The sequence below is a fragment of the Cervus canadensis genome, chromosome 3 (assembly GCF_019320065.1).
Source record: "Cervus canadensis isolate Bull #8, Minnesota chromosome 3, ASM1932006v1, whole genome shotgun sequence".
NCBI classification, from domain to species: domain Eukaryota; kingdom Metazoa; phylum Chordata; class Mammalia; order Artiodactyla; family Cervidae; genus Cervus; species Cervus canadensis.
Genome location: NC_057388.1, coordinates 43,990,739 through 44,014,574, shown reverse-complemented (window position 1 = coordinate 44,014,574; position 23,836 = coordinate 43,990,739). Strand labels below are relative to the sequence as shown.

The following is a 23,836-nucleotide window of genomic DNA, read 5'->3' as shown; positions in this document are numbered from 1 at the left end:
GGCAGTCACATTGGTGCTGTCTGCCCATCTCCAACCTTTGGTCTCATTGGTTTCCAGGTTCATTCTGTGGTCTGGGGCTACAGATGCCTTTCCCACATAAGCAGACTGGAATTCCCACTTAGGAACACTCAGACTGGCATAGCAGATGGGTGCTGAAGGGTCTGTCTGCAATCTACTTGGTTGTCAGAGTAGGCACTCAGGAGCTACCCAGAAAGGTGCACGTGGCCAGTCCTTAAGTCAGTGGTTGGCCCTTGGGTCCCCCAAGTGGATGGTATTTGCTTTGGGTTTGTTGTGAAAGGAAATCTGGCAGTTTTACTTTCTCCAAAAGATCAAGAAAAGCTATAAATTTTATAACTTCTTCACACACCCTGGGCATTTATCAGGTGTTAACCAGAAGAAAGAAAATATAGTTGACCCTTGAACAACGCAGGGATTAGTGGTGCCAACCCTCCATGCAGTTGAAAATCCCCACATGGTTTCTAGTAGGTCTTCTGTGTATGCAGTTCCTCGTATTTGCAGGTTCAACCAACCTCCAGTCATGTAGTACTGCAGTATATACTACTAAAAAATATCCGTGCACAGTCCAAACCCAAGTTATTCAGGGGTCCACCATACAGAGAAAACTGCCCTGTGAGAGAGAAGCTGTGTCCTCTGGCGTGAGCATAATTTCTAAGTGCCCCCAAGAATTGTGGGTCATTTTTATTCTTTACTTTGTATTTATCTGTATTTCAGATTTTCTCTTATGTTTGTAACTTTTAAAAAGTCTGGGTCTGAAAAGTACCTTGCACCCAAAGCATTCAAATGACACAGTTATATTACCCTGAAAATCTCTCCATGTCCTAGTCAACCACTGTCCCACAAAAAAGGCAGAGCCTGGCCCTGTCTTTGAGGGTGGGGGCCTCTCTGTGTGGACAGAGCCCCATGCACCTAGCTCTCTTCCTGCAGAGAAAGGTCACTGTCACTCTGCAGAGGAGGTGGCGTCCCTGAATGAGCTGGTGGATCTGTCTGGGCGCAGTGAGGCTGGGCTCCCTCGTCCTGGCAGAAGCATGACTGTGGCTTCCAGCCGGCACCTTAATCTGAAGTTGTTTGGGGATTTTTTTGTGTGTGTTTGTTGGTTTTGCATTTTGTTGGTGGTTTTGTCTCATTGGGTCTTTTGCTTATTTCTCTCTTGCTTTCACATTTGGCAGCCAGCTCCTGCCCCCAGCCAAACAACCTGTTCAGTTCCAGGCCAACACGAGTGCTGGTGTGGATCTGGGTACAGGGCTGACTCCACCAGGCCCAAGGGAAGGAACTCTCACCAGGCGGCCTGGGGCCTGGCGCCCAGACCCTCCTTGGTGGGCAGAGAGGGCTCATAAGAAGCAAACATCTCCAGGCCTAACAGTTTTCTCTTCTTAAAAAATGAAGCTTAAGAAAAGAAGACAAAAGCAAAAGAAAGGGGCAGGATGCATTTTGATAGCCAAGCAGGAGATCTGTCTTGGATGTGAGAATGGTTTTATTGCAAACATCATCATCACCACTGTTGCAACCATCCCACAGCTCCCAAACCTTCTTCTAGAAATAGAATGCATTCATTTATTATGGTCAGATTTTACTCCAGCAAGTTCAGACAGTTTTTCAGGCAAGATAACCTCTTTATAGCTTGCAGCCATTGGAGGCCCTGAAGGAGACATGCCTCCAAGTTTATACATGCCCCTCCACCCACCCATCCACCTCCCCACGCACCTGCACTGCTGCCCATCTCTGTGAATGCCCAGAAGAACTGTGTCATTCCTGCCCTGCAGGACTCAGGTGTTTGCTGGGTGTCTTCCGGAAATGGCACGGGCCATCAAGAGGTGGAACTGTAAAGCTTGCAGTGTCTTTAAGAGGTTGTCTCACAACCCTCCATTTTCTAGGGGAGGAAAACATTTTTGTAGCCCAGAAGGAAGAAGGATCCAAAATGAGCATAAAAAGAGTAAGTTCCCTAGAAGTCACCTCGACAGGGGCCATCAGGACTCCAGTGGGAAGGCAGGAGCTGGGGAAAGCCTGCTTCCCTCAACCATCCTTGGTGGCAAGGGGACCGCTTGCCCGGCTCACTCCCTTCTGGAGCACCAGGCTCCAGGCTGGGGGCAGAGCAACTGTGAGGCCATCAGGCCCTGCCCTTTACACCTGCAGGTTCAGCCTCAGCATAAAGTCCACACCTGCCCCTGTCTACATGTTCCTGAATCGGGGAAATCCAAGCAGCAAGGCTGCATGGAATGCCTTGTGCTGAGGACTTTCCAAAGCATGAGAGAGGCCGGTCACACTGACATGTCAAGGAATAATTTCCCACTCAAATGGCTCAAACTATTGAGCCATTTGTGGGAGGGCAGTGTGGGAGAGTGATGTATTCCTGGAGCTACCCCAGGGGAGAAAGTGGCCCCAGGGCCTTCCAGTGACTCTGCCCCGTCTGCAGCCAGCTTTGCCCAGAGGTGCCTGGGGAGACGGTTGGAGTGAAATAAAGCCTGAGAACCACGTGGCCCCTTTCCCTCTGCTGCCCACCCGCCCTCTCCCCTTGTGCATTCCCATCCCTACCACATCCCCACCAAAGCTGGACGTGGGAACTCTTGGGTTCAGAGAGAAGCGCCATCTTCCCCCAGCGGTTCTGGAAGCATTTTAGCAGCCGGTTGGAGGGGAAAAAAAAAACAACAAAACAGATTGCCTGACAATGTCTCACTTGTTGGTGCAAATGTGCATTTTTTAAAAAATGTAGTCTTAATGCCAAATCCTATTTAGTCTCCTTTTTTCTTATATTTTTTGTTTGTTTCTTAAACCAGAGAGAGAATTTGACCCAAATAAACACTGTGGAGTATTGGATCCCGAGACAAAGAAACCTTGCACAAGATCCCTCACCTGCAAGGTATTTCTCTTTCCATAAAAAATACTTCCTGCTCTCGCTGGGGCCTTTGTCGAAATGTTTGCATGCCACTCTCTGCACACGGCAGGGTGTGGAGCCTCGACACGACCCCCAGCTGCTCTTTGTAAGGGAAATGCTTTCTTCTCTTCCATGGTAGCAGAGTGCCTGCCTCAAGCTGGCTGGCTTTTTAAGAAGGAGAAAAAAAAAAAAAATAGGCTTCCCCTGTTACTTGTGAGGCCAGACAGTAAATTGTATTTATAGGCGCTCACAGGCGGTTCTAAACCCTGCTACGTTTTAATGTATGCAGGAGCAGCACGGCGGCGGCGGCGGCGGCGGCGGCGGCAGCGCCCTGAAAGGCAGCCCCAGAGGGGAGGACGAGCCGCCGCGCCCCTGATCCGGCCGCAGCGGGGTGGCCGGGGGACAGCTGACCCGAGGCGGCCACCCGTGGGTAGCCCCCAGCCCCGTATTTCATGCTGAACTGCTAGTGCCTCTCGGGATGGAGGCCGTGGCCCTCTCTGCTTGGTGTCTCTGTGTGTCTGGGCCAAAGCGAGCCTCCCACCTGCACCTGGATTAACTCCAGCGCGCCCTCACCGGTGCCTGTCGTCAGGGAGGTCCTCAGGGGTTCAGCGCTGAAGCTCGTCATCTTTGGCCATTTTTCGGAGGAAGCTTTGGCTCCTTAACGCCAGGAGCGTAGGGCACGGTTGCGTTTTGTGTGGTCTCTGCCTCTTCCCAGCCGCAGAACAGGAGCTGTTGCCTTGAAGTTGACTTTTCAAGCACCTCTAAATTCCCATGAATTGCAGTTTCTGAAATGGAGGGCCTGGGGAAGCAGGTTTATGTGCTGATCAAAGAGGCTGTGCTTTCCATCTCTCTTCTCCTTAGACTCACTCACTAAGCCATCGGAGGGCAGTCCCAGGCCGGAAGAAGCAATTTGACCTCCTCCTGGCGGAACACAAAGCCAAGTCCCGGGAAAAAGAAGTTAAAGATAAAGAGCATCTCCTGACTTCGGCAAGGGAAGTACTTCCCAATCCCCCCGGGCCGGCGCACGACTCACTGCCGGGACCTTCAGGGAGCTCGGGCCCAGAACCTAAAGTCGCGTCCCCTGCAAAATCCAGGCCACCCAACTCTGTGCTTCCTAGGTAAGTGCCCCCTCGGCGATGGAAGCCTTGAGTCCATGGCCAGTGACTGCCTGCCTGGGTTGAGTGTGGTCTGATCACCTGTGAAACGGGAGTCATCATGGTCCTACCTAGGGAGGCGGTTGTGAACTTGAAATGAGAGAATGGGTGTGAGGGGCTCAGTCCAGTGTCTGCCACGTAGTGTTCGGTGGATTTTATTGCTGTCACCATTGTCGTGCTCACTGTGGTCATCGTTGCCATCACTGTCATACCTCATAACAGACCCAAATCCGACAGCATGTGTTTTCACAGAGCAAGAGCCAGCTGGAAATAAATACCTGAAAGTGACACTCAGCCACCAGGCAACTTCCTGGTTGGGGTTTGTTTGGTTTGGTGTTTTTTTCTTTTTTTCAATAAGTAACTTTATTTAATTTATTTATCTATTGGCCACACTGTGCAGCATGTGGGATCTTAGTTCCCTGACCAGGGATTGAACCTGTGCCCCCTGCATTAGAAGCACAGAGTTTTAACCACTGGACTACCAGGGAAATCCCATGGTTGCCTGGGTTTTTAGATTAGAGGGAAGCCTTGTGGAGGGGAGGGGAGTCAGCACAGCAGCAGAGCCCATTTGTTACAATATTTTGTGAATTTTCCCCACAACTCTCCAGTGGTCAGGGTGGAGGGAAATTTGGTGTGATGGAGCTGTCTGTCCTTAAATTTCCCTTCACACCAAGAAAGCTCAGCCACTTCTTTGAGATTTTACTTGGTTGTCCTGGGAGGAAATGAAAGAATAGAAAACAGAGGGTACAACATTGTAAGTCAACTATACTTCAATTTTCAAAAAAAAAGAAAAGAAAAGAAACCCACTTGGATTTAGAGTGATTTAAGATCCACATGTGTGTGCTTTGACAGCCAGTGGAGTGCCATATTGAGCCACAGACAATTTCCAGGTGATAAGACTGGGAACCCTAAATATTTGAGTGCTTGCTCCATAAGCAAGGTACTATGTTAGGTACTCTCAGGCAGGGGCACAGAGATTAGTGAAACTAGATCCTGCTTTTCAAGAATTTAGAGTTCAGAAGATAAGACTCAAATATCCACAACATCATGAAAGGGAAACATTAATAATACAATATAAGTGCAGAGACTGGTAACCTCTGATGATTTTTAATGCACACACTATGAGTCTCAAAGAGTAGTTGTCCAGTCAGCAAGCAGGCATGAAAAGAATGGAGTTATAGAAGAAGAGGATAGAATTTATTTTTAAAGTAAAAGCAAATATTTGATGACAGTTGTTACTGACCTACCAGGATGTCTTGTGCCTTCCACTTTGGTGCAAACCTGACCAGTTTGACAGCCAGAGGCCTCCTCTGGAATCATCAACCTTAGCCTCAGACATTTGGGAAGATGGAGTCAGACAGAGTCAGCACCCACACATCCCCATCATCATAACCACTGTCCAGCCATTGTCGTCATCCATTTACTTGCCACTTTCCTTTCCGCCCCTCATTTTGCAGGATCCTTTTATAATGACTTCTCACTGTAATGCCAGATGTTGGTGAAGGAGATTGCCCCTGCTTTAGAGTCTAGGAGACAGTTCTGCTGCAAACTTCTGGACAGGGCTTCAGTTCCATATATACTAGCTTTCACACTTCTTGGTGGCAATGGAACTGTTTTATTCCCATAAAACCTTTCATGGTACCTGATATAAAAGCAAACCTGCCTCCACCTGAAGCCATCTCAATCCTGCTTTCATCACACATGTACCCAGAACCCACTGCCCATCCAAGGGATCACCTCGGATTCAGGGAACCCCACTTTGTGTTTATTTTATTTACTTATTTCTGGCTGTGCTGGGTCTTCATTGCTGCGTGGGCTTTTCTCTAGTTGTAGCAAATGAAGGCTACTCTCTAGTTGCGGCATGTGGGGTTCTCATCGTGCTGGCTTCTCTTACTGTGGAGCACGGGCCGTAGGGTGTGCGGGCTTCAGTAGTTGCAGTTCCCAGGCTCTAGAGCTCAGTCTGGATAGTTGTGGAACACAGACTTAGTTGCTTCATGGCGTGTGGGAATCTTCCTGGACCAGGGATCAAACCCATGTCTCCTGCACTGGCAGGCGGATTCTTTACCACTGAGCCGCCAGGGAAGCCCCTGAAAATTCTCTTTTATTATACATTGCTCCATCAATTTTGACCGATGCAGGCACTTCACACCCAAGCAGTGGTACCTGGCTTAGCAGTGAAACCAGGGACAGCCGTTAAAAAATGAAAACAGGCAACCTTAAGAGTTGCTTCTTTCTGTTTCTTTTTGTTTTAATTTTCAGGGGAATATTTGTCAATAGAGAAATGCCAGGTGTTTATTTTCTTTTAGGGAAACAGAAGAAAGAGAGGGTGAGGTTAATCAGCAGAAAGAATGTCTCTGAAAGGAAAGGGGAGGCCAAGGAGCACGTTACAAATGTTGGTAAGAGAATAGTTTTTGAGGATGCTTTTCAAGGCACCAGAAGACTCAGGGGTGAACTCTGTTCCAAAGTTAGTAGGAAATAACGTTCTCTTTCAATTGTTTTAGGTTCAAACAAGACCCCATGCTATCAGAGATCGAAAAGGCATGATCAGAAGTTAATGTACTCACATAAGACTTAAAACCATTATTTCCCTCATACTGATGATATAATAGATATTTCAATCATACTCATTATCTGTAATTGACCAAAAGAATGACTCATGAGTGGAATTATGGTAATCCCTTCCCAGTTGTGAATTTCTCTTGTAGGAAATGCTAACAATGTGTGCATTTACTTCTTAAACATCATTTTGGTAACCTTGAAAATATTCCAGTTCTCATATTTTTGAGTTGCAACCCATTCTTGTAAGGGGTTTCTAAAAGAGGAACTTGAGCCTAGGATTAGAAGAGTAAAAGTCAGCTAGCAAGGGTTGGAATAGGATTGGATAGTGCAAGAATCGACTCCTTGTCTGCTGACTGAATGAACGTGGTCGTCTCTCAGCCTCTCTGGCCTCAAACTGCTCATCTGTCAAATGGAGCTAAGGAAAATTCAGTGAGAGTATCAAGCTCATAATAAGCACTCAGTTGACGGTAGCTGGTAGGAAGGGCCATGGTAGTCAGTGGGAAAGCAGTGGGAGCCAGTGAAGGCCTAGGCAAGACCTGGTTTCCATTCACCCATCCTCCTGGCCTCTGTCCCTCAATCTGGGGGTCCTTGGATAACATACCTATATGCTCTACTTTCCTGCCCCCAACTCTAAGGGAACACCTTGCTTTCCCCACAGAGCCCAAGGGCTGTGGCTAACCATGCCAACCAAAGCCATCAGGACTCTTTGGAAAGGCAGGGGGAGGTGCAGAGGGTTGAGCTGGGCTCTAACAAGACAGGCTTTGGCCCCCAGGAGGGACAAAAAGTCAGCTGTGGAGGTCAATGCTGACAAGGTCTGGGCACCTTCCCCTCTGTCTCATAAATGAACACATATCTCACCCTAAAGTATACAATGGCAAACACCAATGAATCTCAGACTGACAAAGGCAGCGGGGAAAGAGTCAGAAGGTCCTAGAAACCTGAGAAGGGGCAGAAGTGAGTCTGCAGTGAAAGCTACTTCAGTTCGTGACTCATTGATAGTATAATCACCGAAGTGGAAACCATTTCCCTCCTTGACTTAGGTTTGTCCCTGGGCTTTTCCTACCCATTTCTCAGTAGTTCAGGCTTTAAAGTCAAGCAGACAGACCAAGTCTCATTTCCACTTTTTATTAGCTTGGCAACCAGTGTCCTCATCTGAGAAATGTAGGTCATAGTTACACACGCCTAAGGCAGTGGGTAGCTCTGATGAGAAAATATATGTGACGTGCCTACACATATCATGTGTGTGTGTGCTTAGTTGTGTCCCACTGTTTGTGACCCCATGGACTGTAGTCCACCAGGCTCCTCTGTCCATGGAATTTTCCAGGCAAGAATACTGGATGAATTGCCATTTCCTACTCCAGGGGATCTTCCTGACCCAGGTATCGAAACGGCATCTCTTGTGTCTCCTACATTGTCAGGCTGATTCTTTACCACTAGGGACTCAGTTAAGGTCAGTTTCCTTCGTGCTCTTCCCCAAAGCACTCGACTGATGCTCCTGCTTCCTCAGAGTGGTAGGGGTGGGGACTTTAAATTTCCCTGAGGGGAATTGGACAGAGACCATCATCATATGCACTGTCTTTAGACCAGACTGGTAAGTGGAGAGGGAAGGTGTGATGTAGTGCTGAGGAAGAAAGGTTGGACAGCAGTTTAACACACATGCTAGACTTTTTCCACACTTTCTCATGGCCAGTAGCCCTGTTTCCCATCACCCTCACCAACCCTTGGCTTTTCAGAGACACAGGCTGCTTCCAGCACACTCCATCCCTCCAAGTTTCACCCTGAAGGGCAGCAGTCAGAGCTGGAAGGAGGTCTTGAAAGCATCCACTACTCCGTAATTGACAGGAGGGTGCCCGCACCCTGAGTGACACAGGCCTGGAAAGGAAAAGATTCAGAGCCCCCTCTTCGTACACGGGCACACATATGCCTGGCATCCTTCCTTCATGTTTCTCTCTTTGCTCTCAGAGCTGCTTTTCCTCTGGAACTCGCAGTTTTCATGCTCCATGAATCTCCATGATTCTCCTTCCCTCGCCTCCTCTCTTTTGTCTGGCAACTGGAATTTACTAATTTTTTTTTTCCTTTTTGGCCATGCTGCATGGCATGTGGGATCTTAGTTCCCTGACCAAGGATCAGACCCATGCTTCCTGCAGTGCAAGCATGGAGGTTTAACCCCTGGACCACCAGGGAAGTCCCGGAACTTACTACTGAGTGTTTCAACCACTAGAAAAGGGTTTTTCTCTTTTTAGAAATATATATATATTTTTTAATTGTTAACTCTTTTATTTTTATTTATTTTATTTTTGGCTGCGCTGGGTCTTTTTGTTGCTTCCAGAAGGCTTTCTGTAGTCACAGCAAGCCAGGGCTTCTCTTGTTGCTGAGCATGGGCTCTAGGCATGACAGCTTCAGTAGTTGGGGCATATGGGTTCGGCAGTTGTGACTTGAGGGGCTTAGTTGCCCCTCGGCATGTGGGATCTTCCCTGACCAGGGATCAAACCTGTGTCCCCTGCATTATGTAGGCAGATTCTTAATTACTAGACTACCATGGAAGCCCCCAGATTTTTTTTTTCCCTTAATGAAACTTAATTTTTTGGTGTTGGAGAAGACTCTTGAGAGTCCCTTGGAGTACACAAAGGTCAAACCAGTCCATCCTAAAGGAAATCAGTCCTGAATATTCATTGGAAGGACTGATGCTGAAGCTCCGATACTTTGGCCACCTGATGCGAAGAACTGACTCATTGGAAAGACCCTGATGCTGGGAAAGATTGAAGGCAGGAGAAGGGGACGACAGAAGATGAGATGGTTTGATGGCATCACCGACTCAATGGACATGAGTTTGAGCAAGCTCTGAGAGCTGATGATGGACAGGGAACCCTGGCATGCTACAGTTCATGGGGTTGAAAAGAGCCAGACATGACTGAGCGACTGAACTGAATATAGACACGTTGTTCAAAAACCAAATAGTCCTAAAAGAGTGAAAAACAGTAATTCCTGCCATCCTGGGGCTCACTTTACCCTTTCTGGGTTAGATCACCCTTTTTCCAGGGCTCCTTGCTGCCTCCTCTCTTGGTTTGCTCCTTTATTTGACGAAGTGTTTTCTCCATTAGCGTGCTGTGAAAAGGGACATGGGAAGTCAATTTTTAGAATCCTTATAAATAAAAAAAAAAAAATGTTTTTATAAAATAAAATAAAAATGTTTTTATTCTACTCTCACACAGCAGCAGCAGCACACTTAATTGATCATCTCCCTGAATATATAAGTGGGTTGAAAACTATTTCCCTACAGAATTTTGAGAGCAGTTTTTCCATTGACTTTGGCATCAGAGATTTTTATTGAGAAGTTCAGTATCATTCTGATTCCATTTTTGATTTCTGAAGCATGGGGCTCTGAAAGTTCCCAAGGATCACCCTTGATATAGGTCTTTTTTCATTCATTGTGCTGGGGACTCAGTAGATCCTTTAAATCTGGAAACACCTGTTTGTGGGATATTTTCTGTTCCATCCTAAATAATTTTATTCCTGCTGTTAGCTTTATTCTCTTTAACCTCCTATTAGCTGGGTGTTGGACCTTTTGCTCTGATCTTTTTATTCTCTTACCCTTTTGTCCTGTTTTCTCTCAATCTCTTGTTCCACTGTCTAAAAGACTTTTTTTTTACTTTACCTTTAAAACTGTATATCACATAATTTATGATTTGCTTGTTATATTTTAGGATCTGGTTCTGATTTTTACTTTTTCTTTCTTTTTTTGATGGCACCACGTGACATGCAGGACCCTCATTCTCTGACTAGGGGAACATTGCCCTCTGCAATGGAAGTGTGGATTCTTAACCATTGGACTGCCAAGGAAGTCACCAGGATCCAATTCTTTTTATCTGATTGCTTTTTATAATATCCTACAAGATACCATCTTTTGCAGAAGTGATACCATTCTGATGTCTCTGAAGATAGGCTTCTTGGTTTTCTTTCTTTTTCTCTCTTATCTTCATTTCCCCCAGGTTTGTTTCATGTATGTGTTTATGTGTTTGATGCTTGGTTGGTCAGCCTAATGTTGGAGATTGTTTCAGGAATGTTTGGTGATTTCTAACCATTCATTTTAAAAGAAAGACTCTAATAAGCTGATTGGAGGTCTGTGTGTGGGACTGTCAACCATAAGGTTATCACATCACCAGCCAGCCTTTTGTTGATAATTATGCAAAGTGTGGAAGCCTTTTCTCTGCGACCATTAAATTTCCCAAGGGAAGAATCCTGCCTGCTGATGTGCCGGGCAGTAGGCATTCCGGGAGTGCCAGTTAACGATCTGACCAGGGACAGCCCACAGTCCCCCTTTTTCTAGCCCGGTGCTCCCTCCTAGTCTCTGCTGGTGGCCCCCTGTCTGGAATCTCAGTTCATTTTCTCTGAGAGTTGATTGGAGGGGGAGCGGGCAGGTGGGGCAGTGCTAAGTCATCTGGCTATGTGAGGAGTGATGACCTGTGGGTCCAACAACCCAGTATCAAGCCTTTCAGTTCTCCTGCTATTTTCAGTCCTCACCTCATCTGTGACTTTTGCAGCTCTAGCTGCTCATGGTGCCCTGCTTATCAGGGTTCTGTGGTAGCTCAGCTTCTTTCCCATTAGTTAACATTCTCCAGTTACAGTCTGTCTCCTAAAAACAGGGTAAAATCTCTTGTTCACACTTGTTGGGACACTTCAAGTGCAAGTAACAAAAAAACCTTGCTTACTAACCACTTCAGTAACTAGGAAATTTCTTACTGCTGGTGACAGGAAGTCCAGAGGTGAACAGGCACCAGTCCCCAGAGATCAGGGCTTGGCTGTCCTTCTCTGCCCTTTTATTCCACCCTCTTCAGTCTTTCGGCTCCATCTTCAAAGTCTGTAGCAAGATGGCTGCAGCACATCCAGAAGAGCCAAGGTCCAGGTGAAGATGGAAACCAGCTTTTCTTTGCAAAGAAAAATCTTTTTTAGGGGCATTAAGGACCTTGTGGTGCAGCCATCACTACCATGCATCTCCAGAACTTTTTCATCTTTCAGTCCTGAAACTCTGTACCGTTAAACACTCAAGTCCCCATTCCCAGCACCTGGTATAACCACCGTTCTACTTTCTGCCTCTGAATTTCACTGTGGTAGATACCTTGTTTAAGTGGAGTCATACAATAGTTGTCCTTTGTGACTGGCTTATTTCACTTAGCATAATGTCTTCAAGGTTCATCCATGCATATACCAGAATTTCCTTCCCTTTTGAGACTTAACTAATATTCCATTGTATGGACATACCATGTTTTGTTTATCCGTTCATCTATCAATTTTTTTTCCACCTTTGTGGCTTTGTTTTTATGTGACTGTGCTTTGGGGATCTGGTTTGAACTCAGGTATTTGACACCTAGAAAGATTTCAAAACAACAGAAGTGTCCAAGGTGAAAATGAGGGAGAGAAGAGAGGTATATGAGTAAAAGCCCCTTCATGTTACTTGAAGGGGCAACTTTCAAAGCAGAATGCAGAAAACCTTTCTTTGTTTTTTTTTTTTTTTAAGATCCTGAGGATTTCCCTAGCAGTCCAGTGGTTAAGACTTTGCCTTCCAATGCAGGGACTGTGAGTTCAATCCCTGGTCATGCAGGAGCTAAGAATCCCACCCACCTGCCTCATGGCCAAAAAACCAAAACATAAAACAAAAAATATTGTAACAAATTCCATAAAGTCTTTAAAAATGGCCCACATCGAAAAAAAAAAAAAAAAAAAAAAATCCTGATTTTTTTTTTTTTTTTTTCCTCTAAAACTTCTTTTTCTCCCTGACTGTCTCCCTGGTCAATCAAAACAACTAACAACTAGCTTTGACCATTCTTCTGACTCTTCTCCTGATGCGGAGGTGTGTTTTCTTTTGTTTCGCACTGCTTAGAAAGCCTTGGTACTGCCTCTTACTGTGACACTGCTTTTCTATGAGCTTAGCCATGACTGGGATGAGATCTGTTGGATTGTTTATACACATGGAATTAATTCGCTCTTTCATTGAGAAACATATTTCTTCAACACCTACTGTTGAGTCAGCCATGCCAATCTGTGGGTCTAGTGGCTTGTCAAAAATTAAATAGAAACATTCACCCTCAGAAGATACAATTAAACTACATGTGACTTGATATTAAGAAACAGGCTTGGCTTCAGGGTGAGGAAATTGTGGTCCCATCTGGGACAAAACATTTTTTCGTGTAGGTATGGGAACACCGTCATAAAGTCATAGTTCAGTAGCTGTGTTTGTAAGGCTGTCTTTCATCATCACTGACATTTTGTTGACTGATTTGAGCTTGTTTATCTGGTTGATCTTCCCATCACCGTCTGCTTTCAGAGAGAAGCAACTGCAGGGCAAGTGTAAATTCCTTACATGCAAATGAATGAATAGTTGTAACTGAATTTATAGATGACTAGTTTTAAGTTGAATTAATTCTCTGCCACACGAGTTTGTTTTTTGTATTTTCTGTTCTGCTTACACTGTTGGAGTTTTCCCTGGTGCCCGCATTCAGGCAGGGCAGTCTCAGCTCCACCTGATCGCGTAGAGAGCTGGTCACTGCCTCCCCTCTCAGCCTGAATTTTTCCCTTGTGCAGGTCTGTCATCGACCTGCCTTCCTTAATGTACCGGGAAGGCTAATTGGTCTGATTCTGAGCTCCGTGAAACTGGGTGGGTCTGTTTCCCTCAGAAAAGTTTATTCTGTTTGCTTTCTCTTGCCCTTAGACCATCTTCTGCAAATAGCATAAGCAGCAGCACGTCTTCAAATCACAGTGGCTACACTCTGGAACCCCCTCTGCCCCCAGTTGGAGGTGACCTCGCCAGCCGACTGTCGAGTGATGAAGGGGAGATGGACGGAACCGATGAATCCGAGAAGCTATTAGACTGTCATTTCTCTGCCCACCACCCCAGACCTCTTGCGGTAGGCCTCTTTCTGTTTCCATCCCGGCATTTCTTTCTCCCCGCGCTTTGTGGTGTTTAGGGGACTGCATCCTCTGATAGCATCCTTCCTAAGCAGAGGCCTCCAGGACAGTGTTTTTTGAAAGGGCTTTCCCTGAGGTTGAATGATTGCCTTAGAAATCCCCTTGGAAATCACAGAAGGAAAGGTGAGGGCACCCAGCTGATCATAATCCTTTAAGCACCTGAGTATTTATGCTGCACCTTGAAGTGATAATGCTTGAGAAACGGTGTTCATAGAAGAGCACTGGGGAGCTGACCTTCCTGCCTTGCCCATCTGAAAGGCAGCCTCTGATTTCAAGAATCAGTCTGGTGCACCTGCTTTGGGAACTATCTGTCTGAGCAATGTGCCAGGTGCCAGCCCTGGCTGGTTTTCTTCCCTGTTGGTTCTGAGTTTTATTGTTCTTAGTAGGTGTGACCATATGGCACAAAACTCATGTGTGTGTGTGTGTGTGTGTGTAGGAAAGAAGGAAGCATTTCATGTCAGCATGAAAGCAGGTTAATGAAAAGGTCAGTTTCTCCCCAGCTCCTTGGAAGAGTCCACTTTAACAATTCAGAAGGTCATTGAAATCCAGGTGGGAGGTATAAGGAAGCATCAGCTGGAAGCTTGTTTACGTTGGCCCTGTGAGCACTTAAAAAAGGAATGCCTGGTGCTATCATCAACAGAGCCGAATTCAGGGAGGCCAGAAACATGGGACCCCCATAGCTGCTTTGCTCTGGTCCCAGCGTGAAGCCTTCAAGGTTAGCTCTGACTGTCCTGGGATCGCATGAACTATGTAGGTGAAATCAACCCTGCATCAGGAGAGGGACTCCCTGCCCAATTCTACCAGTGTGCTTCACCAACAGCTTGAGACTTAGCCTCTCGGCTAGTACAGAAACAGGGACGATTAGGAATGCCTCTGACTGTCAGTAATAGAAAACTCAAGTCATACCGTATGTGCGCATCAGCCATTTACTTGTCTCATACAGCACGAATTCTAGAGGTGAGTGGTTCCAGGCTTGTTTCTGCATCTCTTCAGAGTCATATTGCGGAGGGAGAATTCCCCAACCCTTTTTGCCTTTCATGCACAGTCTGGATATGTCGTCTCCGGCTCCAACTCCAACGTCACATCCTCACCAAGTCACATTCTACAAAGTGGGGAAAGGGACCGACAGGAAGGGAGTCTTCCTCTAAGATGCTCTTATGTCATTTCTTAGGGAAGAAGATGTTCCTATGAGCCCTCCCAGCAGACCTTCTCTTCCATCCACCAGAAGTAGGTCACATGCCCACCCCTATACCAATCAGTGGCAGAGGATAGGCTTGTAGGAAACACAGGATGGGGCTTCCTAGGTGGCTCAGTGGTAAAGAAAATGCCTGCCAATGCAAGAAATGCGGGTTTGATCCCTGGATCAGGAAGATCCCCTGGAGAAGGAAATGTTAACCCATTGCAGTGTTTTTACCTGGAGAATCCCATGGATGGAGGAGCCTGGCGGGCTACAGTCCATGGGGTCGCAAAGAGTCGGACATGATTTAGCAACTAAAACAGCACACAGGATGAGCCCAGCCATGATTCATCCCAAGGTTCTGGGAAGAAACCCACCTTTCCTGCTCACTGCTCCATGACAGATATCAGGACAAAAGCATGGTTCTCTTAGCCAGGAAAAAACAGGGAGAGCTGAGGGGTGAGATGGTAGTTGATGAGCTTGGCAACTAGTAGGGTCTGCCACAGTGGCCCATGCTGCAAGGAGCTACAGCCCTGCCTGGGGCACCATATGCAATTAAGAACAGGAGCCTCTGGGGCGCTGAGCCTTGCATCTCTATTGAACTAGAGACGTAGGTAGCGCAGACAGTTAAGAGGCCTCCAGCTTCCAAGTCTGAAAGTGAGACAGGGCTCTCTACCAGAAGGCCAGACTCTGGAGCACATCAAGATCTCTGTCCAAATGACACGCTGCCAAGCTATAGTGGATTAGCTCAACTTGGAGCCTGGCAGATTTGTGTGCCCTTCATGTTTTGCTGATTTAAATGGAAAGGCCATGGATTTGTTTCTTTGCTTTGTCCTTTCTTTCATGGCCAACTGATACATTAAATCAATTTTTGTAATGAACCCTCATTTGGGGTGTCTTTAGCAAGGAGACGAAAGGAGAAAAAATGTCTGGACCTGGACCAGTGCCTATATGCTGTTGGGGACCAGCTTCCATGTGGGAGAACTCCCTTTGTATGTTTTCTGGCTTGGTCAGTAAGCACTTAATGTGCGGAAAAGAGTTTTTCATCAGGAGTACCAGATTTGATGGGTGGCAAGATTTTAGTGCAACCCCCGCCCACCGACCCCCAAACATAAGCAGAAACAAAACAAAGGGAAGGTCTTGCATTTCCTCCTGAGAACTGTTCCAAAGACTGGTTCCAGGAAGCGTTTGTGGAATGAGTGCCAGCCCAGCACTGTGTCTGGGACGGAGTCCAGGGAGCTGCTGGGAGAGGCCTGGGGGAGGGAGAGGAGCTGCATTTGAGTTATAGAGTCACTTGCAAACTTGCCTGAGCTCTGACCAGCCAAATGTCACCTTCTTGCATTTCTGTCTGCTGGCCTTCTGGGTGTCCTAACATCATCATCAAATGACATTTATTAACCATCTAACTGCTCATGTTTCAGCCCTATGTTTAAAGTGTGAGTTCACTCTGAATACTTTGTAGGACCGTATCTCTATAGTCCATCCTTTAGACTAAATCCCTACTAGCCTCATATTGAGGAGGAAGGAGAAGAGAATGGGGGTCTCTGGCCTTTAGACACTTGTAGTCATCAAGACCACCACAGAAGCATTCTGTGTCACATAGAACAGCCACATAGCTGTTCCCAGGTGGAAGGTGCTGAAGTGTGTATAGGGGTTTGTGGGAGTTCCGAGTGGCAAGGTAAGTCAGACAAAGGCAACTGGAAAGGTGAGTCTTCATTCAGGCCCTGAGGGAGAGGAGAACTGGACACAGCCCGGAGAAGAGGGGAGAAGCGGCAGGACAGTGAGCTCAGCGGCGGTGGCCATGTCCCAGGCAGCCTGGCCGTGCTGATGGGAGGGGAGATGAGGCTGACACCAGGAGAGGAAGGGGTTCAGCCCCAGCTGGAAGGGAAGTGGCTCTGTTGACAACAGATAGGAGTATGATCTGTCAACAGGAGAACCTTAGAACCAGCTGTTGCCATTACTGTGACGGGAAGCAGGGAAGCCTGGCTTCCTTGAGGAGATGGCTGATGTGACCGGCCCGTGGTGCTGAAAAACCGTCCTGGCTACTATTGCTGTTGGTTTGTTTATTTTTTTCAACTGAAAGTGCTGGCTCAGTCCCTGGGATAGAGGAGGTAACCCTCAGTGCCACAGACGATTGAATGTCACTATTGTTGACTCACCCTGTGAGGTTCTACAGAAAATCTGGGAGCTCACACAGAAATATTTTTGGCTTCGGTACTATTTGCTTCTTTATTTTGAGGAAAACTATACCCCTGTGTGTTTTTATGTAAATGTTATTTGTCTCTGTGTGGCTTGTATTAGCTTATTAACCTGTAATCAAAGTTAAAAATGTGTTGTTTTTTTTTTCCCCTCACAGTTTTGCTCATTTGGGAGTCGCCTCATGGGACGAGGGTACTATGTGTTTGATAGAAGATGGGATCGTTTTCGATTCGCACTAAACTCCATGGTAGAAAAACACTTGAATTCACAGATGTGGAAGTAAGTGAGCAGTTTTTGTGCAATATGAGATGAGCTGCCCCACAACCCTCTGAACCCCAGTTTTCTAAATGAATGTCCCTCGTTGGCTTTTTATTGAATGAAATGATTCTGAAATCAGAATTCATGATTAATTCTTGAACGTCAGCCCCCCTTGGTGGCTTGCCTGTAGTTTTTCAGAGACAACTATGATGTGTGGTATGTTTTATCTTCTTTGGAGATAACTTTTATGTTGGTAATCTTCTAACTAAATGGAAAGGTATAAGACCTTGTTTATTTAAGTGTTAAAGGGCCTTTTTGCCATGACTAAGACTATCTAAGGATATAAGAATATGCTTCTGTTTGTAATGTTAATGCTAGAAATTGATACTAAAACTTTCATAATGGTTATTGACCAATTTGCAATTGTTTAATGTCCTATGAAAAACTATGCAGCGTGGCCAAACAGGGCAGATCCAGGACCATGTTGCCAAGTTGGTTAAGCTTGTCTTTGGCCCTTCCCACATCCCTAGGACTCTCTCCTCACCTCTCTACATACTTCTCTCTACCCTAAACCGAACTTACGTCCCATTTCTCTATGGTCCTTTTATTCTCCAACACCTCTCGATGTATTTACATTTTAATAGATTCATAAAAAGGGAAAAAGCCTTCTTGACTTAGGGAAATGCAATGCTGTTGTACAGAGTGACATGCTAGGTCCTCTCAAAGCATATCATCTAAGGAACTGCCATTCTGGACACTTGGTAATGCCAGGCTGACCCCCTGGCGATCTTCAGCCACCCCCAACCCCTGCAAAGGTGACCTTTTAAGATCTCATAATCTGTAGAATCATGGATCCCTCAGCTCTAGGCCCAGATGGTCCAGGAAAGCCAACATCGAACCGCCCAGCCTGCCCAGCGAAGCCCAGGAAAGGCTGGGAAGGCATTCCCGAGAAACAGTACTAGGTACTAGGGTAGGATGGGAAGAGCATTCGAAACCTGCCCACTCCCAGGTCGCCTTCTCTCTCCCAGACAGTGATGGCCCCTCAGCCCCTATTCACCACGACGCCCTGAGAGCTTCCAGAACTTCTAGAAGTAAGCCCCACCGCGTGTGCTGTAAGCTCTCCACGCAGACTTAGGATGACACGCTGACACTTCTTGTGACGTAGGAAAGGGCCACAAGAGAAGCTTATGGTTTCTTCTCACTTCAGTGACTGCCCAGTGTGTCTCAAGGGCACCCGTTTTCTACCTGTGTCCTTTCTGAGCTGCACCCGATGGGCTGCATGCGGGGTTCCCGTACCCCTGGTGTCAGGCGACTGAAGCCTGTGCGCGGGTCCCCCAGCATGGCAGCTGGCCCTGGTGGCCCGCAGCTCTGCTCTCCTGTGTTGTGGAAGTGTTAGTCCCGGACACGTGGAAGGAATGTGTTGATCTGTATTTCGCTGCCTGGTGTCCTGTCAGCTCAAGTCCATATTCCTTTCCTCCTCAGGCACAGAAACCCGAGCCACAGGGCATCAGGTCCCTCCCCCCTTTTCAGGACTTGCCTAACAAATCTGCTGTCACTGAGCAACATTGGGGCTGCCTGGGTGTCAACTCTGGAGAGCGTAGCACCCCGCTGCCCTCTCAACCTCGCTGCCCAAACCCCAGGCCCCGACGGGCCCGAACCTGGAGGGATGGCAGCCGATGGGGGCGTGGAAGACATTAGGAAGAAAAGGAACGGCCAAGACTCTTTTTTCTTTAACAAGCATTTAACTCTGCATCAGGAGACGCCAACACAGTATTCTCTTTCAGCCAGGTCAGCATCTGGATCTCCGTGCCAGCCGGCAGGGGAGGATGGGCACTGTAATTTATTCGCATCTGGGGGCTTTTGTATGGGACTTCCCTAGGCCAGCGTGCAAAGCTGCAACTGGGACACAGCCCACCAAGCTGAAATCCACTGCCATTTGGCACCTGAAAAGCACATGAACTGTCTAGCATGGGGGAAGGGGTTCCCAGGGACAGTGAGCTGCCACATGCCCCTCGCCCTGTTTCGCCCCCTGCCCCTTCGCCCCTCCTGCCTCTGCTGTCCACTTAAGATGAGTGGGGGGAGGAAGGGAAGAGGTAGAAGGTATGCAGAAAAATAGCGCCCATCCCAGTGCTGAGTGTCAGCCAGGGCAGGCTGAGGACTTCAGCTCTGGTCAGCACAGGCTGAAACCTGAGTGTAGACTCTGTAATGGGGAAATGCCGGATCAGGACGCTCAGATGGATCCCACTTATGGTCATCGATTGGGGCCCTCTCTAAATGAGCCATCTGGTATTTGTAAATAACTTTTTATTACAAGTAACTGCCAGAACTCTGCCCATATGGACTCCTACCCATATTTTAGCTGGTACAAAACTTGAGTGAAGGAAAGATTGAGTGGGATGCCTGGAGAACCACAGGAGGCAGCAGCCAGCAGAGACAATGTGGTGTGCGGACATTGCACCCTCTGAGAAATGGGCCCTGGTGCTGTTAGAGAGGGGTGGTGCAGTGCCAGACAGTTCTAAGGGTGTGTTTAGGCCTTTCTCATCTGATTTATGGGAGTCCTTGGCTGGCATGCTTTGTTGTATTGCTGCTGAGAATTCATCCGCTCACCCATCCACCACCCACCCATCCATCCATTCATTCAGTCATTCATTCATTGCAACAAGAACTATTAATGGAGCCCTTGTTTAGTGTTGATAGCATCTTTTACCCTCTTTAGGCTTGAGAGAAAATAGATTTTTCAAACACCATTATGGCCACGCTTTGGCAACATTTTTCTCCTGTATTTGATCTCAGTCTGATGATTTCAAGGACACTGCACTTGTGTATTCGAGGATCCCCCTGGATCCCACCCTAGAGATGGAAGCCGTGGGCCTCACCAAATTGCAGGCAGAAAACGGAATCCTCGGGAGAGAGCAGGGCTAGGAGAGGCATGTCCTCCTCAGCGGGGCCTCTTTCCAGAGTTCCCTGCTGAAGGGAGGCACCGTCTCACACCTGCCCGCCTTAAGTGCTGCTTTCCAAGAGGCAGAGCTAGTTCCTAACTTCTGGGGATCCCCAGCTACATGGAAAATGACTTCCAGTAGAAACAGGGAGGAGTGAGCAAGGTGAGGAACAGGAAAGAACCTGTTTGAAAATATGCCCCTGGCTCCTGAGATCAGTATCCTCTCTCCTGAGGTCTGTATCCTTTCCTGAAAAGTCAGGGACATGGTGATCCCGAGCCCCCATGCTCCTCCTAGTCTCCAGAGTAGTAGCAATATGAACCAAGGCCACGGCTTGGAAGCAGAAGCTGTTTCCATCATGAGTCAAAAGATGGAGTTTGCGGGGAGACTTCCAGGGTGACCCTCTACCTGCTGCTGGCCCGGGCTCCACAGAGTGTAGGAGGCAGAGAGTTTTTTCCCAGGTACCCCCACTCCAGCTTTCAGGAAGGACCCCCCCATTCATGTGTTCTCCTGCATCTACCTTCAGAACAAACTAGAAATTCCCGATCCCCTTCTCTGGATCTATGAGGATTCTTCTACCTTCCCCACTTCTTTACCCGAGGACAGGAAGACCTGCTGAAGAACAGCCATACCCCAGTGATAGCTCCTGAGTGAGTGGGGAGGCGGAGCAAGGTGAAGAGGAACAAATGTAGCAGTACCTCTCTACAGGGTAACCAGAGACTTTAGACAGCGCACGCAGGGGCAGACTGGCCTGTGAGGAGAGGGGTGACTCCAGTCAAGAGCAGGGTGTGGAGGCAGGGGGCGCAGAGGCTGCAGGGGCATGGGGGATGTGCTGGCCCCCATGTGCAGGTGGCACAGCCCTGTCCTCACCCTTCTTCAAGCCAGGACCTAAGTGTGAAATGACCACCTCTCATTAAAAATCACCTTCATCACTGCCAGGGGCAAGAAAGCAGGGGGATACTGTTGGGGCAATTTCTATTCTAATTAACATTCGCCTTTTATTTGGGAACCCAAATCGGCCATTATCCAATAGCCAAGCATGGAGAAAAGGATCTGAAAACCTGAAAGTGATTAAAACTAGTTTGCCGGATGTTGCAATGGGGGGAAACCATAGGGAAGGGCCATAAATCAGATTTCGCCATCCTTCAAGGCTTCATTTTCCATAGTCTGGTTTCCACCAGGGTTTTCTCTGTAGCCCTGATGCTCACACTTAATCGAGCTTCTGGAGCAATGCAAAGCCTATTTCTCACTGTTTCTCTTTCACTCTTCTCTCACGTTTAGGAAGATCCCTCCTGCGGCAGATAGCCCCATGCCCTCGCCAGCAGCCCACCTCACCACCCCTGTTCCAGCATCCGTTTTACAGCCTTTCAGCAACCCCAGTGCTGTGTATCTTCCTTCAGCTCCCATCAGCTCGAGACTCACCTCTTCTTACATAATGACATCAGCCATGCTCTCAAATGCAGCTTTTGTGACATCGCCGGACCCGAGCGCCCTCATGTCACACACCACAGCTTTCCCTCATGTGGCCGCAACCCTCAGCATCATGGACTCAACCTTCAAGGCCCCACCCGCCGTGTCCCCGATACCAGCCGTCATCGCTTCCCCATCCCACAAGCCATCCAAAACCAAAACCAGCAAATCCTCAAAAGTCAAAGACCTGTCTGCCCGTAGCGACGAGTCTCCAAGTAACAAAAAGAGGAAGCCGCAGTCTTCGACTTCCTCCTCTTCCTCCTCATTACCCTTGCAGACATCCCTCGCCTCCCCATTGTCAGGGCCCCACAAAAAGAACTGTGTTTTGAATGCCAGTTCCGCTTTGAACTCCTATCAGGCGGCCCCTCCCTATAACAGTCTGTCTGTGCACAACTCAAACAATGGGGTGAGCCCACTCAGTGCCAAACTGGAGCCCTCAGGACGGACCTCGCTGCCTGGTGGCCCCACGGACCTAGTGAGACACGTGGGCTCTGGGGGCGGCAGCAGTGACTCCTGTCCCCTCTCTGTGCCCTCCCTTGCAGGGGACCTCTCTCTGGCCTCACACAATGCTGTGTCTTCTCTGCCCCTCTCTTTTGACAAATCAGAAGGAAAAAAGCGTAAGAACTCAAGTTCTAGTAGCAAAGCCTGTAAAATCACTAAAATGCCTGGAATGAATAGCGTTCACAGAAAGAACCCGCCCAGCCTTCTTGCTCCGGTGCCCGATCCTGTTAACAGCACCTCCTCTCGGCAGGTAAGGGACCCGTCCTTCCAGGAGCCTCCTGGCACTGCCCAAGGAGGGGGGTTGGGGAAGCAGCAGTGCCCCCCGACTTAGCCACGTGGTCCAAACAGGTGGCCCAGATAGGTAACACAAGCATGAGTCCCCTCCTTGATCTCCCTCTAGGTGATTCCACCCCTTGTTCTGAGAGAAGTTTATGTAACAAACACTTTCTACAGTACCCACTATGTGCTAGGTGCTATTTTGAGTCCTATATGAGTATCACCTCATTTAATCCTCACAACAGCCCAGCACAGTTGATGCTGTTGTAATCACCACTTTACAGATGAGCAGACTAAGGCATAGAGAGATTCTGAGCTCCCCACCTCACTCTATTGTCAGTCTGGATGATTTCACTGAAGAGTTCTGTTGCCAAGCAGTTTGATCTAGTGGCATCCCCTTAGGAAGAACCTGGGGCCTAGCAGGTTACATGATGACCTGGGTCCCACCTTAGGGGGCTGCTATGCTTCTCACTTGACCAGGCTCCCTACTCCTAAGATAACTCTTTATTTCCTGAAGTAACACTGCAGCCCACACCACCTGGCACAGAAGTGTTCAAGGCCACTATACACAGATGAGGGTGTCGTGAGGGAAGCTGGGGGGATGGGATGTGGTCCATGAAGAACACATGTTTTTTCCCTGGAGCCCTGTTCTCATCTTCAAGTCTCCCCCTTCTTCTCCGGCCGGGATTGCTGTTTAGAAAAGCCTCCCGTCTGACTCTGGCGTCATTTGTGTGTAGAGGAAGGAGCAAGAGGTAGGGAGGGGCTGCCTGGGGTCTCTGCGAGCTGAGTCCAGTGGGAGGGACCTCGCAGGACAGTGTGCATGGACTGTAGCAGCAGCCCCAGGCTGACAGAATTCAGTGGGCCCCAGCCCTGTCTGGGAGTGAGGGCTTTGGCGGCATGAGAGGCAGTTGTTTAAAAGATGTTTTCATGGTTTTCATCATCTTTGTGTGAGACTTGTTAAAACCTCATGCAGAGAAACTCTTGAGGGGGATTCACAAAACACAAGCAAACATGCGAGAAAAGCAATTTTGGATCTCAAGGGCCAGACAAGCTGCAACCCGAGGCCAAGTCTGCAAGGGGTACAGAGGTCCTCTCATCAGGGCCCAGACAGTTGCACACATCTGCAGTTGCAGGGGTGCTGGGGAGAGGGACCAGCACCCACCGGGCACCCCCACCCTGAATCTAATAACTGCTCGTTCTTGCCACCTCCAGGTCTCAGGATGGAGGGCAGATCCAGGGCTTCTTAAACTTGAATGTGCACATGAATCACCAGGGGATTCTCAATAAAGTGCACATTCTGAGTCAGCAGGTTTGGAGTGAAGCCTGAGAGTCTGCATTTCTAACAGACACCAGGCATAGTCACTGCACTGGTGTGCTGGCCACAGACTGAGCAGCAAGGCTATAGTGCCACCTGTTTTCAGTGAAGTTCTAGCAGCTAACTGTTACTTATGGC

At 47.9% G+C, this 23,836-nt stretch overlaps 1 protein-coding gene and 1 non-coding gene across 8 annotated transcripts in view; one reads left to right on the top strand and one right to left on the bottom strand.

The window, feature by feature from the left end:
* ATXN7L1 (ataxin 7 like 1) overlaps nt 1-23,836 on the top strand; it is a 253,029-nt gene that overhangs the window by 222,982 nt on the left and 6,211 nt on the right. For 5 of the 7 annotated variants that reach the window (XM_043463018.1, XM_043463019.1, XM_043463024.1 and 2 more), the window contains 6 exons: nt 2,793-2,875; nt 3,752-4,008; nt 13,310-13,505; nt 17,100-17,221; nt 18,683-18,988; nt 21,418-22,357. In XM_043463018.1, coding sequence (XP_043318953.1) covers nt 2,793-2,875; nt 3,752-4,008; nt 13,310-13,505; nt 17,100-17,221; nt 18,683-18,988; nt 21,418-22,357 — 1,904 coding nt within the window. The remainder of the gene's footprint in view (nt 1-2,792; nt 2,876-3,751; nt 4,009-13,309; nt 13,506-17,099; nt 17,222-18,682; nt 18,989-21,417; nt 22,358-23,836) is intronic. The other 2 variants (XM_043463021.1, XM_043463020.1) reach the window with 1 other exon arrangement.
* TRNAR-UCU lies at nt 4,460-4,532 on the bottom strand. The gene has a single exon. It is a non-coding gene; the product is annotated as a tRNA-Arg (tRNA).